Source organism: Schistocerca americana, chromosome 10, assembly GCF_021461395.2.
Source record: "Schistocerca americana isolate TAMUIC-IGC-003095 chromosome 10, iqSchAmer2.1, whole genome shotgun sequence".
NCBI lineage: Eukaryota > Metazoa > Arthropoda > Insecta > Orthoptera > Acrididae > Schistocerca > Schistocerca americana.
In genome coordinates, this window is record NC_060128.1 from 148,731,235 (window position 1) to 148,749,709 (window position 18,475).

Genomic DNA, 18,475 nt, shown 5'->3' on the forward strand with positions numbered 1-18,475 from the left:
CCCTGTTCGAAGTGGTTTCTGAGATTTATGGCAAAATGCAACAGAAAAAGTAAATATTCAGGAACGGCCCCTAAAATTTCAAAATACTGTAACTCAATACATGATCAATTTTGTTTTATTTTTAGTCATTCAGAAGCACCTTGCACCATACTGTACATCATCCTCTTGATCTTTTTTCCAAGTTTTTTCTTCTTTTCCTCTTTTGGACTCCTTAGTGGCCAACTGTGCTGCATACTCTGCTTTATCGATGCGAACCTTATGCATCCGTTCGTTCTCTGATGCAGTTCTTTCCAGGATTAATTCTCATATGCTGTAGCGCTTTCACCCTACCAATGTTGCCATCAGTAAAAGCAAGAACAGCCTCACTGACCACCCACTTTAGTGACTTCATTCCAACAAAAACATTTCTTTGTAAGCGAGTCCATATAAGATTATTGAACGACTCATTGGCATATTGAGTCTGACCATGCAGACATTTCTTCAGTAATTCAGGATTTGCCAGGTCTCTGTAAATAGCTTTTATGATATCCATGACTGCTGCTGGTATGGAATTTTTATAACTGTGTGAACTGTTTGAGTACTGGGCATTGCGGTAATTGCACCATGAATCAGGTCCAGGAGGGTAAAGGTGGTGTACCGGTTTTTCATCAGTTGACAGTCTGTGGAAGAATGTAGCCCATACTGCCTGTTTCATTTTCAACAAATTCTCTGTATTATATCTAATGGCCATCTCATAATACTGCTGTAGTTCATGAATCATTTTGCCTGTCAGCCTGCCTCTTATGATTTCACCATCAGAAAGTTTCTTGTCTCTCAAACTTTGTTTCAGCTTCCTCAACCTGGTGCCCATCCTCTTCTGGACATGACCAACACAATCCAGTTTTGTGATAATCTTGTCACCATAAGGCTGAGTGGCTACTACACTGTTATGTGCTTTTGAGTCTCCTCTTAACATTTTCAACCGATGTAGATAATATTTAAAAATTGTATACAATACTTACCATATGAGTTTATAAGTGATAGACATACAATTTTATTCGGAAAATTGCAAATTTTATAATGAGATAAAAATTCGAAAATGTAAAAAAAAAATTTTTTTTTCGTTCTAACACCCCCTTGTACTTACATATCATACATGGTTCCGCACCAAAGTTTCTCCATATTGAAATAGACCTGTTTTGCTCGATACATCTGTCTGAAGTCCAGCCAGTTGTTACAACTTCCAATTCCCTGTTTCTAGCCTAATTCCGTCCATTTTCAGCTCAATAACTGACTGACGAGGACAGAAAGCTGCTAGAGCTTCCAGTGTAGTCTGTGAGCGAAATCAGACATTCCAGTAGACAAGCGCCACGGAGAATCGAAGCTAATGATCTCAGTTTCGATGAGGCGAAAGATAGAGACTGCCCACACTACGCTTGTCCGTCCTCCGCTAGAGTACTGCTGTGCTGTATGGGACCCTTACCAGATAGGACTGACGCCGGACATCGAAAGAGTTCAAAGTAGGGCAGCCCGTTTTGTATTATCGCGAAGCTAATGAAATTTCTATACAAAGCTTAAGATGGTCATTGGCTTGGCAGAATGGCTGAGAGGCGCGCCTACTCAGCTTGAATAATTATCCTTTAGAATGTTGCTAGGTACGTTTGAGGCTGTCGCGTGTGAAATGCAGTGAAGTGTACTGTTGTGGAGGCAATATGGGGCTCGCAATAGCTGTAGCGCACAATACTGTAAGCTGCGATGACTGCTGTCTGCGCCGCTTGCTGCTGACAAATAAGGTAACTCTCGTTCTATCTGGACTAACCTTCGCCAATCAAACTCTCCCTACGCCTTGATGAAGTCAAGGATTCCTGTTCACCCCTCGTCTAACTATTGGCGCACTACACCGGTCAGATAACCAGTCCACCGAGATGCCACTCAAAAATTCGCTCGCAGGCGTTTAACTATAACTCTGTCCGTTCACACCACACAATAAGTGTGTCAGCCAACACAGTAAACAACGCTTAATCGCAAGGACTCAATAAAGAGTCGCACTCGACAGAGGTGCTCTCCCAGTGAAGTACTGAGGAGAGACTTGCTCCTCGCTCCAAGAGCGACAACGGAACGGAATCTCTACATGCCAGACTTGAAGGGGCATATCTTTCGGTCCCTTTCATTACTCCCTCAGCTCAAGGTGTCAGAAATATAGTCTGCCAATCAGCATTGCTCTTCTAAAACGGGAGAATGACGCTTCATTTAGGGCGACCAATCCGGAAATCTGTAGTATCAGCGTTTGGCGCTTGCTGTCTCCCTGTGAAAATCTCTGAAACTGCGTGCTATGTTTGTAAAGAATGCGTAGGCTGGCCACTCCCACATAATGTAGCGGAATTTGCTTTTAAGCCGAAAGCGGGGTCGTTCCTCCTTTCCCTCCAGCGAACGCTGTCTGCTATGAAGGTCAGGAGACAAAGATGTCTTACACAAGAACTACTAAATTCGTCTGAAATAGTTACTCGCTCGCAGCCAGACACGGCTTCTGGCAGTCATAAGACCCGTAAAGTCAAGTGCTGTGACGTGCGCCACACGGCCTGTCTCTCGTACCGGCAGCGGTGGCCGAGCGGTTATAGGCGCTTCAGTCCGGAATTGCGCTGCTGCTACGGTCGCTGGTTCGAGTCCTGCCTTGGGCATGGATGTGTGTGATGTACTTAGGTTAGTTAGGTTTAAGTAGTTCTAAGTTCTAGGGGACTGAAGACCTCAGATGCTAAAACTCATAGCGCTCTGAGCCATTTGAACCATTGATTTTCTTCTCACAACTTCGCATACGCCTACTGTGGGACGAAGTGTGTGTGAATACCTAAGGGACCAAACTGCTGAGGTCATCGGTCCCTAGACTTACACACAACTTAAACTGACACTAACTTACGCTAAGAAGAACCCACACGCCCATGCCCTACGGAGGACTCGAACCTCCGGCGGGAGGGGCCACGCAATCCGTGACATGGCGCCCTAGACCTCTCGGCCACTCCGTGCGGCTGATGTGGAAAGGGAAGGTCCATTTGCACAGAGATAAGGTAGGTACATGAAATTAATATGTAACGTAAGCGACATTTTATCGGCTTGCGTCTGTATGGCAGTGTTGCCACTAGTAATATTCCAATCTTCATATTATGATGCACACGCAACATCTTGTCCCATTTACTCTGTGCGGTCTTTTTCGGCCATACCACAACTAAGATTTGTTGCAAATATTAGCAGTAGTTTCAGTGCCACGAAATGGGCACCTGCCAACTAGTGGGCCCCGTGCACTGCTGACCGTGACATCGACTGTTCGCTTACAGGAACGAGAAGTTCTACACGTGCTGTGACGAGCCGTACCTCGACATCACGTTCAACATCACGATGCGCCGCAAGACGCTCTTCTACACGGTGAACATCATCATCCCCTGCATGGGCATCTCGTTCCTCACCGTGCTCACATTCTACCTGCCCTCCGACAGCGGGGAGAAGGTAAGTGTTAAAAAAAAGCCACGGCAGCAGCAAGCGCTAGTCAGAAAGTAATTTCTCCTACCCTATTTCTCCCTCATGGTAATTCAGGATTCCCGAATCTGGCCCACTTTCGGAAACTTTCTTCTACAACCCACTCTTGTAACAGTGTCCTACATCAACGGATGACAGCACTGTTCATGTTTAAAAAATAACCAAAATTGACGTATGTATAAAACAGCGTTCAGCAGTAGAATTTCTTACTTCAGAAGGTGAAACGGTCAATTGTGTTACTGAAACGCTGAACAAGGTGTTTGGAGACGTTACGGTAGATGTCAGCACCTTAGCAATATGGGTGTTTTCAACTGGAAGCGGAGTGCCCAGACAGCGACTGCAGTGACGTCACACAGCATCCAGCATGGAGATCGAATCATCCACCATTGCACCACCAGACTTCCATCTCAACCTATAAGAGTGGTGTCTGTTCTTTCGCACATGTCCGAGAGAATAGGCACCACTCATATACACTACTGGACATTAAAATTGCTACACCAAGAAGAAATGCAGATGATAAACGGGTATTCATTGGACAAATATATTACACTAGATCTGACATGTGATTACATTTTCACGCAATTTGGGTGCATACATCCTGAGAAATCAGTACCCAGAACAACCACCTCTGGCCGTAATAACGGCCTTGATACTCGTGGGCATTGAGTCAAATAGAGCTTGGATGGCGTGTACAGGTATAGCTGCCCATGCAGCTTCAACACGATACCACAGTTCATCAAGAGTAGTGACTGGCGTATTGTGACGAGCCAGTTGCTCGTCCACCACTGACGATACGTTTTGAATTGATGAGAGATCTGGAGAATGTGCTGGTCAGGGCAGCAGTCGAACATTTTCAGTATCCAGAAAGGCCCGTACAGGACCTGCAACATGCAGTCGTGCATTATCCTGCTGAAATGTAGGGTTACGCAGGGATCGAATGAAGGTAGAGCCATAGCTCGTAACACATTTTAAATGTAACATCCGCTGTTCAAAGTGCCGTCAGTGCGAACAAGAGGTGACGGAGACGTCTAAACAATGGCACCCCATACCATCACGCCGGGTGGTACGCCAGTATAGTGTTGAGGAATACACGCTTCCAATGTGCGTTCACCGTAATGTCGCCAAACACGGATGCGACCATCATGATGCTGTAAACAGAACCTCGATTCATCCGAAAAAATTGCGTTTTGCCATTCGTGCACCCAGGTTCGTTGGTGAGTACACCATCGCAGGCGCTCCTGTCTGCAATGCAGCGTCAAGGGTAACCACAGTCATGGTCTCCGAGCTGATAGTCCATGCTGCTGCAAACGTCGTCGAACTGTTCGTGCAGATGGTTTTTGTCTTTCAAACGTTCCCATCTGTTGACTCAAGGATCGAGACGTTGCTCCACGAACCGTTACAGCCATGGGGATAAGATGCCTATCATCTCGACTGCTTGTGATACGAAGCCGTTGGGATCCAGCACGGTGTTCCGTATTACCCTCCTGAACCGACCGATTCCATATCCTGTTAACAGTCATTTGTTGTCGACCAACGCGAGCAGCAATGTCGCGATACGATAAACCGCAATCGCGATAGGCTACAATCCGACCTTTATAAAAGTCGGAAACGTGATGGTACGCATTTCTCCTCCTTACACGAGGCATCACAACAACGTTTCACCAAGCAACGCCGGTCAACTGCTGTTTGTGAATGAGAAATCGGTTGGAAACTTTCCTCATGTCAGCACGTTGTAGGTGTACCACCGGCGCCAACCTTGTGTGAATGCTCTGAAAAGCTAATCATTTGCATATCACAGCATCTTCTTCCTGTCGGTTAAATTTTGCGTCTGTAGCACGTCATCTTCGCGGTGTAGCAATTTTATTGGCCAGCAGTGTAGGTTAATATGCACCACGAAAGCTAAGGTGATCATTCAGTGCTACAGTGCAGAGCAATCTTCGCCAGACCTCGTGCGGGATTTCATGTGATGTGACGACCAAAATAAGGGAAAAGGGGTAGGGGAAGCTACCTCGATAGTGTGCAGCTAATAGGAATTTGCAGTGAAGAGGGAGGTGTTCTTGGGTAGTCCGTGCATTTCTGTCTAACCACTGTTCTAAGGTGTCGTACATGGTTAACTCATATGCCTAGCAAGCTGAAGTCCCGCGTTCGAATTTTTTACTTTTTACCAACGAAATCTGCTCGAAAGTGGCAGATATCGGAATTTCTTCATTCTGAACATACACATCAAAGTCGTTGCGACCTTGAAAGTGCGTGCGCTAGTGGCATAGGAAGCAGGATCATTATTTTCACCACACACCTCTTGTTTCAAGGAAAAGAAGTGCAGGTGTAGATGGTTGTTAAAGTGATAAATGGAAAATTTAATCTGGAAACTTGTAGCTGTCATCCTATACAGGGTGTAAACGATATAAGGCGCCAAAATTATACAGATGGAACATCTCGCAATGCTTCACAAAAAGGTCTAGTAAGATGTTTGCGTATTTCCTACGATTGTCCCAGAGAAAAACAGTTCGTCTCAGGATAATGGTTTTGGAAAATTAGATACTTAGCCGTGCACGTACGGTTGCTGTTATTGCCTGCTGCACATATTGACATCGCGAGCGTAAATCGTAAACACATAGGCAACTGCGGCCTGAGTGGCTGCGTCATTGTAATACGAGGGCGGTTCAGAAAGTAACCTCCGATTGGTCACAGTGCGGGTTGTGGGGGGAGTAGCGACGCCACCTGTGCGTTCACGCACTCAACAGGTCAGTCGGCATCAAGCCGTGGTCGAGTGAACGTTGTACCTGCGCTAGTTTAGTTTTTGTGGCAGTTTGAAATGTGTGCTGCAATAGAAAACCCCGCCAAATGTGAAGTGCGTGCTGTCATAAGGTTTTTTACAGCCAAAGGATATTCTGCAGCAGCTATTCATCGTGAGCTTTGTGCCGTGTACGGACCAAGAGTTATGAGTGAAGGAGTTGTCCATGAATGGGTACGTTTATTTAAAAGTGGACGAGAAAACGTTCATGATGAAGAGAGGAGTGGTAGACCATCATTGGTGACTGACGAACTCGTTCAGACAGTTGATGCAAAAGTTCGTGAAAATCGACGTTTCTCAATGTCGGAGTTGTCTACTGGTTTTCCACAGATTTATAAGACTCTCTTGTACGAGATAGTGACAGCAAGATTGGGTTACCGTAAGTTCTGTGCACGATGGGTGCCCAAAATTCTTACCGACCACCACAAAACTCAAAGAATGGCCTCTGCATTAGACTTTCTGTCACGTTATGAGGACGAAGGAGAACCATTGATAAACAGAATCGTGACCGGTGACGAAACCTGGATTAAGTACGTGAACCCTGAGACGAAAGAACAATCAAAGATGTGGGCACATTCAAATTCGCCTACCAAACCAAGAAAAGCCTCGCAAGATTTTTCTGCCAGAAAACTGATGGCAACGGTGTTTTGGGATGCCAAAGGGGTGTTGTTTGTTGAATTCATGGAACGTGGTACGACCATTAATCAAGACGTGTACTGTGAAACAATAAAAAAGTTACGACGGGCTATACAGAACAAACGCCGTGGTATGCTGACTTCCGGTATCGTTTTTTTGCATGATAACGCCCGTCCTCACTCTGCTCGCAGAACAACGGCCCTTCTTGAGTCCTTCAAGTGGGACGTTATCAACCATCCACCTTACAGCCCAGACCTGGCGCCAAGTGATTATCACCTCTTCATTCATTTGAAGAAATGGCTCGGGTCACAGCGGTTTGATGACGACGAAGAGCTCAAAGATGCGGTCACGGGCTGGCTCCAGGCACAAGCGGGTGATTTTTATGCAGAAGGAATTTCAAAGCTTGTGAAGAGATACGATAAGTGCCCTATGGAGACTATGTAGAAAAATAGTGCAAAGATGAAGTTGTAAGATGTATATATTAAAATATTTTTATTTAACTTGGTGTATTTTTTTTAAATAAACGGGAGGTTACTTTCTGAACGGACCTCGTACACCGAGCGACGACAGTGGGCGAGTAACCCGTGCTGCTGTTATTGCAACTCTGTTAACTGTTAGGATGGAAAGGAGATGTACTATAGCTGAACTATGCGATATGCATTTAATTTATGGCGAGGCAAAAGGTGTTGCGAGGGCAGCTGTACGAATTTATCGAGAACGCTTCCCACAACGACGACTTCCTGCACGAAAGACATTTGCTGCTGTGCACCAAAGGTTCGTGTCATTGTAATTCTCTACTTGTATGCGATTATTATGCATTTACACCTTAATAAAGTACAGTAGTTATCTGCACCTTTGTAAATTTTCGTCCGTATGCGAAACGTATCTTCTGTTCTGATGTGCTTTCCGTTTTTGTTACATCATGACAGAATACAACTGCCGAGTACGCATTTAATTTCCTTACAAGGGAACCTCCCCATCGCACTCCCCTCAGATTTAGTTATAAGTTGGCACAGTGAATAGGCCTTGAAAAACTGAACACCGATCAATCTAGAAAATAGGAAGAAGTTGTATGGAACTATGAAAAAAATAAGCAAAATATACAAACTGAGTAGTCCATACGTAAGATAGGCAACATAAAGGAAGTACAACCAAGGAGCACCGTGGTCTCAGGGTTAGCGTGCGCAGCTTCGAAGTGAAAGGTCCTTGCTTCAAGTCTTCCCTGGAGTGAAAATTTTAATTTTTTATTTTTAGTTTATGTGACAAAGTCTTATGTTTTCATCACTTTTTTGGGAGTGATTATCACATCCACAAGAAAACGTAAATCTGCCAAGGCAGAAGAATCTTTTTACCCATTCGCCAAGTGTACAAGTTAGGTGGGTCGACAACATATTCCTATCACGTGACGCACATGCCGTCACCAGTGTTGTATAGAATATATCAGACGTGGTTTCCTGTGGAGGAACCGGTTGACCTATGACCTTGCGATCAAATGTTTTCGGTTCCCATTGGAGAGGCACGTCCCTTCGTCTACTAATCGCACGGTTTTGCGGTGCGGTCGCAAACCACAGACACTAAACTTATTACAGTGAACAGAGACGTCAATGAACGAACGGACAGATCATAACTTTGCGAAAATAACATTTTACTCAAGGGAAGACTTGAACCAAGGACCCCACGTTCCGCAGCTGCTTACGCTAACCACCGGACCACGGCGCTCGTGTACTCACGCTATCCTTGATCTTGCCTATTTTGCGCATGGACTACTCAGTTTGTATATTTTGATTATTTTTTTCATGATTCCACACAACTTCTTCCTGTTTTCTCGATTGATCTGTGTTGAGTTTTTCAAGGCCTATCCACTGTGCCAACTTACAACTAAATCTGAGGGGGGTGCGACGGGGAGGCTCCCTTGTTAGATTGAGAGATACTGGCTCTTTACTGCCCCGCACAGAAGACAGAGGCCCACAACGGGGCCGATCGTACATTGGAAGCTGAGGAAAGAATTCTGGACCGCATCCAGGAGGATCCTTCTCAGAGAACTAGAAGCATCGCCCGCCACGTGGGTATATCGCACACTGTCGTTCATCGCACTTTGCAAGAGGAGCGTCTGCGGCCTTACCACATCCAACGCGTACAAGCATTGCAAGAACAAGATTTCCCTCCACGACTTGAATTCTCAGAGTGGTTTTTGTTACACACTGCGCAGCACGATTTTGTCAACAAAATACTCGTCACAGATGAAGCGTGTTTCAATCGCGACGGAATAACTAATTTCCATAACATGCACACTTGGAGTGTACACAATCCTCGCCACGTAGTGGCAACACATTTTCAGCGACGATTTTCCGTAAATGTGTGGGCGGGTATGCTCGATAATTACATTATTGGGCCCTATGTTTTACCTGCACGTTTGACTGGTAACTATTACCGAACGTTTCTAGAGGAAACATCGTTACCAATGTTGTTAGAAGACATTCCGTTAGGCCTACGTCATAACATGCGGCTCCTCCACGGTCGTGCTCCAGCCCACATTGGTCACAGGGTACGCAGTTTTTTGGATAGTCGATTTAGAGGACGATGGATCGGGCGTTCGGGTCCACGTCGATGGCCAGCACGCAGCCCTGATTTAAATCCACTGGATTTTTACTTTTGGGGCCATACGAAGGAACCTGTTTATGCTGAGCCAGTAAGTAATGTGGACAAATTGACGCAGAAAATTTTAGATGCTGCCAATACCATAGAGGCCAATGTGCATGTGTGTGAACAAGTGCGACGAAACTGGGTTCGCCGTAATGAAGCATGTGTAGAAGCGAATGGTGGTCATTTCGAACATTTATTGTAGTATTGGTGTAAGAGGAATCGAAGTAATGGGTTTTCTTTTCGTTGCGATGTTGTTGTACAGAAGGAAAATAATGTGAATTTAGTATTCGTTATGGCATTGCCGTAAAAAGGTGAAACAGTTGATTGTAATTAATGCACAACTGTCTACTTGGTGATTGATTGAATTTGTACTAATGGTAATACATTGGGTTTGATATTAGCTTGTCATTACTACTACGACCTTCGTTATCGACTTGTTGAGAAACAGACTGGTTGTATTCAATTCACGTAAAGCAAATTACACATTTTTGACGACCCGAAAACCGTTTACATTCCTTTTTTCGGTACCACCTGATTATCACACCACGTCGTTGTGCACGTCTAATGATTTCAATCCTCTGATCGGCTCGTTGCCTTTCTCTGGCCGCCCCGTCATTTGTACGCAAAAAGCTCGGTACGCCGTGTACTGTCGGTTGGCCACGTAAACAGAAATGCGTATACTATCTATCCTACGAACACTGGGTTTTAATAATACAAAAATAAAGAAAATGTCATTAGACTTCTTTGTCAAGCACTCCGAGATGTACCATCTGTATAATTTTGGCGCCTTATACCGTTTAAACCCTGTATATAAAGCTTTTACTTTTCTTGTAAAATATAAACGAAAATAAGCAAACAGTGCATTGCTTTCCGAATGGCCCTCGTAGCGTTGTTAATAGAGCATATCGGCAATTCTGTGTCTCCTATCAGTTAGCCTATTCTTGCAAACTTCAAGTTGTATCAATATTCAATTAGATCGTTACAAAATTTCAAAATGTTCCGAAGATGGACAATTTTCTTTAAAGAGAAATAAAGCTGCGCACTTTAAGATAGGAAACAAAGAAGAAACAATTGACTAAAATGCAGTTTTCCGTAATTCCTTCACGAAAGAAGACGAAGTAAATATTCCAGAATTCGAAACCAGAACAGCTGTTATCATGACTGACATAAAAGTAGATATCTTAGGTGTTGGGAAACAAATCACTTAAGAAAGGCAAGTCTTCCGGTCCAGATGGCATACCAATCAGGTTCCTTTCAGAGTATGCAGACACAATAGCGCCTTTCTTAGCAGTCATATACAACCGCTCATTTGAATAAAGGTCTGTTCCTAAAGACTGCGAAGTAGCACAGGTCACGCCAATATTCAAGAAAGGAAATAGGTGTAACCCATAGAATTATAGACCCATATCACTGAACTCAATTTGCAGTAGGATTTTCGAATTATGAATTACATTACATTATGAATTACATTATGAATCACCTTGAAGAAAATGACTTATTGATACATAACCAACACGGATTCAGAAAGTATCGTTCTTGTGCAACACAGGTAGCTCTTTATTCCCATGAAGTTATGAGAGCTCTCGACAAGGGATCTCAGATCGATTCCATATTCCTAGATATCCAGACGGCTTTTGATACCGTTCCTCACAAGCGACTACACTCCTGGAAATGGAAAAAAGAACACATTGACACCGGTGTGTCAGACCCACCATACTTGCTCCGGACACTGCGAGAGGCCTGTACAAGCAATGATCACACGCAAGGCTCAGCGGACACACCAGGAACCGCTGTGTTGGCCGTCGAATGGGGCTAGCTGCGCAGCATTTGTGCACCGCCGCCGTCAGTGTCAGCCAGTTTGCTGTGGCATACGGAGCTCCATCGCAGTCTTTAACACTGGTAGCATGCCGCGACAGCGTGGACGTGAGCCGTATGTGCAGTTGACGGACTTTGAGCAAGGGCGTATAGTGGGCATGCGGGAGGACGGGTGGACGTACCGCCGAATTGCTCAACACGTGGGGCGTGAGGTCTCCACAGTACATCGATGTTGTCGCCAGTGGTCGGCGGAAGGTGCACGTGCCCGTCGACCTGGGACCGGACCGCAGCGACGCACGGATGCACGCCAAGATCGTAGGATCCTACGCAGTGCCGTAGGGGACCGCACCGCCACTTCCCAGCAAATTAGGGACACTGTTGCTCCTAGGGTATCGGCTAGGACCATTCGCAACCGTCTCCATGAAGCTGGCCTACGGTCCCGCACACCGTTAGGCCGTCTTCCGCTCACGCCCCAACATCGTGCGGCCCGCCTCCAGTGGTGTCGCGACAGGCGTGAATGGAGGGACGAATGGAGACGTGTCGTCTTCAGCGATGAGAGTCGCTTCTGCCTTGGTGCCAATGATGGTCGTATGCGTGTTTGGCGCCGTGCAGGTGAGCGCCACAATCAGGACTGCATACGACCGAGGCACACAGAGCCAACACCCGGCATCATGGTGTGGGGAGCGATCTCCTACACTGGCCGTACACCACTGGTGATCGTCGAGGGGACACTGAATAGTGCACGGTACATCCAAACCGTCATCGAACCCATCGTTCTACCATTCCTAGACCGGCAAGGGAACTTGCTGTTCCAACAGGACAATGCACGTCCGCATGTATCCCGTGCCACCCAACGTGCTCTAGAAGGTGTAAGTCAACTACCCTGGCCAGCAAGATCTCCGGATCTGTCCCCCATTGAGCATGTTTGGGACTGGATGAAGCGTCGTCTCACGCGGTCTGCACGTCCAGCACGAACGCTGGTCCAACTGAGGCGCCAGGTGGAAATGGCATGGCAAGCCGTTGTACAGGACTACATCCAGCATCTCTACGATCGTCTCCATGGGAGAATAGCAGCCTGCATTGCTGCGAAAGGTGGATATACACTGTACTAGTGCCGACATTTTGCATGCTCTGTTGCCTGTGTCTATGTGCCTGTGGTTCTGTCAGTGTGATCATGTGATGTATCTGACCCCAGGAATGTGTCAATAAAGTTTCCCCTTCCTGGGACAATGAATTCACGGTGTTCTTATTTCAATTTCCAGGAGTGTATTAATCAAATTGCGTGCATATGGAGTATCGTCTCAGTTGTGTGTCTGGATTCGTGATTTCATCTCATAGAGGTCACAGTTCGTAGTGATAGGTGGTAAATCATCGAGTAGAACAGAAGTGATATCTGGCGTTTCGCAAGGTAGTGTCACAGGCCCTCTGTTGTTCCTGATTTACATAAATGATTTAAGTGATAATCAGAGCAGACCCTTAGATTGTTTGCAGATGACGCTGTAATTTAAAGTCTCGTAAAATCGTCAGACGATCAATTCCAATTACGAAATGATCTAGAGAGAATTTCTGTATGGTGCGAAATTGGCACTAAACGAAGTGCGAGGTCATCCACATGGGTACTAAAAGAAATCCGATAAATTTCGGATATGCGATAAATCGGACAAATCTTAGGGCTGTTAATTCAACTAAATACCTAAGAATTACAATTACTAGCAACTTAAATTCGAAAGACCACATAGATAATATTGTGGGGAGGGCGAAACAAAGACTGCGCTTTGTTGGCAGGACACTTAGAAGATGCCACAAACCCACTAAAGACAGAGACTACATTACACTTGTCCGTCCTCTGCTGCAATATTGCTGCGCGGTGTGGGATCCTTACCAGGTAGGATTGACGAAGGACATCGAAAAAGTGCAAAGAGGGGCAGCTCGTTTCGTGTTATCGTGCAATGGGGTGACAGTCACTCAAATAGAGACGGTGGGTTTTCTTTGCGGCGAGATCTATTTACGAAATTTCAATCACCAACTTTCTCTTCCGAATGCGAAAATATTTTGTTGACACCAACCTGCGTAGGGAGAAATGATCACCATAATGAAATAATTGAACTCAGACCTCGAACTGAAAGATTTAGGTGTTCCTTTTTCCCACGCGCCATTCGGGAGTGGAATGGTAGAGAAGTAGTATGAAAATGGTTCGATGAACCCCCTGCCAGGCACTTAAGTGTGAATTGCAGAGTAACCATGTTGATGTAGATGTAGATGTAGAAAATAATGGTGTGTCGCAACTAGAATCGTCAACGCGTGCACACTGGATGTAACAATCTGTAAAAATACGAAATGTATGGATTACATAGGCTCAGGCGTAGGTAAAATTTACATTGGTAGAATACTGGGGTAATGCAGTCACTCTACAAAGGGGATTGTTTAAAAACCGTTTGTCTGAGCCATGCTAGAGCCAATGATAAAATCTGCTACAGTTGTAAAAGTTATTTACCTCTAAAAAAGAAAGTACAACCCCTTTTTCAGGACATATGACCCATCTTCAGCTGCACATTAAAATGTGAATCCACAAAGGATACATAACTGAGGTTAACGTACGTACGACGTAATACCGACACCATTTAACTCGTTACTCGAATAATGAAAACGTTGTACTTGGCATTAAATTATTTAGTTAATTAACCATACTTCTTAATTACAGCACTTACGCATTCCAAAATGTGTAAAAGGTTATTCAGTGAATTATTTTTATAAAGCAGTTGTCGTCGCAGGCCAAAGATGTATTGGTTACTATGGAAACAAACAACAGTTATTTACATACTCTGATTAGAGATACGTCTGCTAATATAGTTTAAATATAGTCGTGATTTAGTACAATCAGAATTCCTTCGTAAGTAAATCTTTGCGTATTGGTTTATGATTGTTAATTTTTTTTTACTGTAATTCCAATGTTACCTTTCAAAACATTACGTAAAAAGTAAACTTCGCGTCATTGAACTTCGATAAAATAATTCTTTGCTTTCTTTTTAAACATTCGTCATTCATTTATTTATAGTATATCGCTGAATTGAGTGTACTTGCTCTGCTTCTCATACGTCAGATCATTAAGCTTCCAAATTTATCACGGAATAAGTCTCATGGTTGAGGGTAAAAACTTTAGGAGAAGAACATCGAAATATATCCTACAAGTAACACTGGAGAACAGCAAAAAATGTTTTCGTAATCCACGAAATTTTTGAATTGGTTCTAGGTATTTTGGTGCTACTCATTCCGAAAATGGCATACATTTTGTTCTACCAGACCTAATATGAGATACTGCTGATATCATTATGTTGTACATTTATGATTACTGTGTTTTCACCATTTTTGCATGGAAAATGGTTACGGATAAATAACAAGTAGGATGTTTAGTTAGTTAGCTAGTCAGATGTTTTGTTTGACAATTAAAAGTTGTGCGGCCTCATGACCGCGAAACAAACAAAACTTATCCGAATCTGAGGAAAAACTTAATACAGTATTTGGGTCAACATTCCTCTCTCTCATACCCCAACCTATGGGGGAGAGGGACAGTTTTAGTTTTAGCGAATCAAAGTTTACGAAGTGAATATGTACTTTTTATTTATCTGTAACCATTTTCCACGCAAAAATGAGAACATGGATTTTCTTGAATTGCAGTGCCAACTACCAAGAATCAAAACAAATGCTTAAGACAAAATGTACGTAGTTTTTAATGTAGAATCTGATTCTGCAATAAAAAATGGTGGTCCCGATTTGAAATTTTAAAGTTGCCTCCCGCCCCACTCCCATTGGGCTGGGGAGGCGGGCTACTTTTAGCACCAGCAGATGTCCCCCTCGAAAATAATCAACTTTGGATTCTACACATTTTTTCGTATGATGCTTATTTTTCGATTTATTCTGGTCTGTCAACTTAAAATCTACACCCTGTATAGGCGTTGCCGACGGCAGGGCCGTATTCTGCCTGTATATATATATATATATATATATATATATATATATATATATATCTGCACGTGAATACGTATGCCCACGCCAGTTTCTTTGGCACTTCAGCGAATAACGAAAACTCCTTTAGACGTCACACAAAAGCTTTTTTCACATACCCTGTAAAATCAAGCTTTTGTGACAAGTTTTCTAGCATGTCAGTGCCATAATTAACTAAACAAATGACTTTAAGCCACCTCTTTCGTGAGCAATTATAATTCTTTACAACTCCTCGAATAAAAACAGACTGGCACCTACGCAGATGAGAGCTAGATTATTGCATTATTCATTAACCCTAACCACACCCATCCGCCACCCCATCCCTCTCATCTTCGCTGCCCAGTACTCCCGGATGCTTAATGGTTATTACTGACTCCAGTGAAGGGGCTCCAACGGCGTAGTCAAACGATCTAAGATCTTTCAGCCTGTTTACGAGCATTACGTTAGCCTTATTTAGCACATTCAAGTACACGCTAAGACAAAAGAAAAACGACGGACTACGAAGCAATTGTCCGAATGGAAAGGAAATCGGTACATGTGATGTACTTTTACAGACGATCAAATGTTTAAAATTTCAAAAAAAACTGGATGATTTATTCAAGATAAAGAGGTTCCCAAATTGTGCAACTCGCACATTCGTCCACAGCTGGCTGTTATGCAGGAAATTTTTCGTCTTGGCGTAGGCTGACAGTTACTGTGTGTCCTCCTGAGTGATATCGTACCAAATTCTGTCGAGTTGGCGCATTAGAGCGTCAAAATCCCGAGCAGATTGGAAAGCCCTGCCCATAAACTTCAAAAGTTTTCATTTGGGAGTAGATCCGTTGACCAAGCTGGCCGAGGTAGTGCTTCGCAAGCTCGGAAACATGAAGTAGAAACTCTTGCCATGTGCGGAAGCGCATTGGCTTGCTGAAATTGAAGTCCAGGGTGGCTCGCCAGGAAGGGCAACAAAACGGGATGTAAAATATCGTAGGCGTACCGCAGCGCTGCGATGATGCCGCGGATCACAACCAAAGTGGTCCGGCTATGAAAAGAAATGGTGTCTCAGACCATCAGTCCTGCTTCTCGGGCACTGTAGCGGATTACTGTCATGTTGGGATCCCACCACTGTCCGGGGAATCTCCAGACGTCTTCACTGGTCATCGGGGCTCATTTCGAAGCGACAGTCATCACTCAAGACAATTCTGCTCCAGTCAATGAGATTCCAGGATGGAGAAGTGACTAGAGAAGCCCTGGACAGCGGTGGGGTGCCAGTCTGACTGAAGACCATCGTACATCCCGATAAGTAGGAGTGGTGGTCTCGGGTGCAGTACTCCTTTGGTTGTCTTGCTCACCAAACGTACAGCAAATCTCTACGTCGACGATATTTCACGCCCTGGGCTTACATTTCAGCAAGATAATGCCCGCCAGCACACCGCGAGAGTTTCTACTGCTTGTCGTCATGTTTGCCAAACCCTACCTTGGCCAGCAAGGTTGCCGGATCACTCCTCAACTGAGAATGTTTGGACCATTATGGGCGGGGCCCTCCAACGAGCTCGAAATTTTGATCATCTAATGCGCCCCTTTAGAATTTGGCACTTTATCGCTAAGGAAGACATCCAAAAACTCTGTTAACCAATACGAAAAAGAATAACTGCTTGCATAATGGCCTGAGGAGGAACAACCTGTCATTGACTTACTGAGTTTGTGAAGCTCTTTCACTTGAATGAATCATCTTGTTGTTGTGGTCTTCAGTCCAGAGACTGGTTTCATGCAGCTCTCCAGGCTACTCTATCCTGTGCAAGCTTCTTCATCTCCCAGTACCTACTGCAGCCTACATCCTTCTGAACTTCTTTAGTGTATTCATCTCTTGGTCTCCCTCTACGATTTTTACCCTCCACGCTACCCTCCAGTACTAAATTGGTGATCCCTTGATGCCTCAGAACATGTCCTACCAACCGATCCCTTCTTCTAGTCAAGTTGTGCCACAAACTTCTCTTCTCCCTAATTCTATTCAAAACCTCCTCATTAGTTATGTGATCTACCCATCTAATCTTCAGTATTCTTCTGTATCACCACATTTCGAAAGTTCTATTCTCTTCTTGTCTAAAATTTTTATCGTTTCGCTACCATACATGGCTATACTCCATACAAATACTTTCAGAAAGGACTTGCTAACACTCACATCTGTACTCAATGTCAATAAATTTCTCTTTCCCAGAAATGCTTTCCTTGCCATTGCCAGTCTACATTTTATATCCTCTTTACTTCGACGATCATCAGTTATTTTGCTCCCCAAATAGCAAAACTTATTTACTACTTTAAGCGTCTCATTTCCTAATCTAATACCCTCAGCATCACCCGATTTAATTCGACTACATTCCATTATCCACGTTTTGCTTTTGTAGACGTTCATCTTATATCCTCCTTTCAAGACACTGTCCATTCAGTTCAGTTGCTCTTCCAGATCCTTTGCTGTCTCTGACACAATTACAATGACATGGGTGAACCTCAAAGTTTTTATTTCTTCTCCATGGATTTTAATACCTACTCCGAATTTTTCTTTTGTTTCCTTTACTGCTTGCTCAATATACAGATTGAATAACATCGGGGAGAGGCTACAACCCTGTCTCACTCCCTTCACAACCACTGCTTCCGTTCCATGGCCCTCTTCTCTTATAACTATCATTTGGTTTCTATACAAATTGTAAATGGCCTTTCGCTCCCTGTATTTTACCCCTGCCACCTTCAGAATTTGAAAGAGAGTATTCCAGTCAACACTGTCGAAAGCTTTCTCTAAGTCTACAGATGCTAGAAACGTAGGTTTGCCTTTCCTTAGTCTTTCTTCTAAGATAAGTCGAAGAGTCAGTATTGCCTCACATGTTCCATTTCTACGGAATCCAAAATGATCCTCCCCGAGGTCGGCTTCTACCAGTTTTTCCATTCGTCTGTAAAGAATTCGCGTTAGTTTTTTTGCAGCCGTGGCTTGTCAAACTGATAGTTCGGTAATTTTCACACTGTCAACACTTGCTTTATTTGGGATTGGAATTATTATATTCTTCTTGAAGTCTGAGGGTATTTCGGCTGTCTCATACATCTTGC

The 18,475-nt window shown here is 44.1% G+C and overlaps 1 protein-coding gene across 1 annotated transcript in view; it reads left to right on the top strand.

The window, feature by feature from the left end:
- Positions 1-18,475, top strand: part of LOC124552712 (acetylcholine receptor subunit alpha-like) — a 699,835-nt gene that overhangs the window by 606,915 nt on the left and 74,445 nt on the right. Inside the window, exon 6 of the mRNA XM_047127053.1 lies at positions 3,309-3,477. Within this exon, the coding sequence (XP_046983009.1) occupies positions 3,309-3,477 (169 nt within the window). The remainder of the gene's footprint in view (positions 1-3,308; positions 3,478-18,475) is intronic.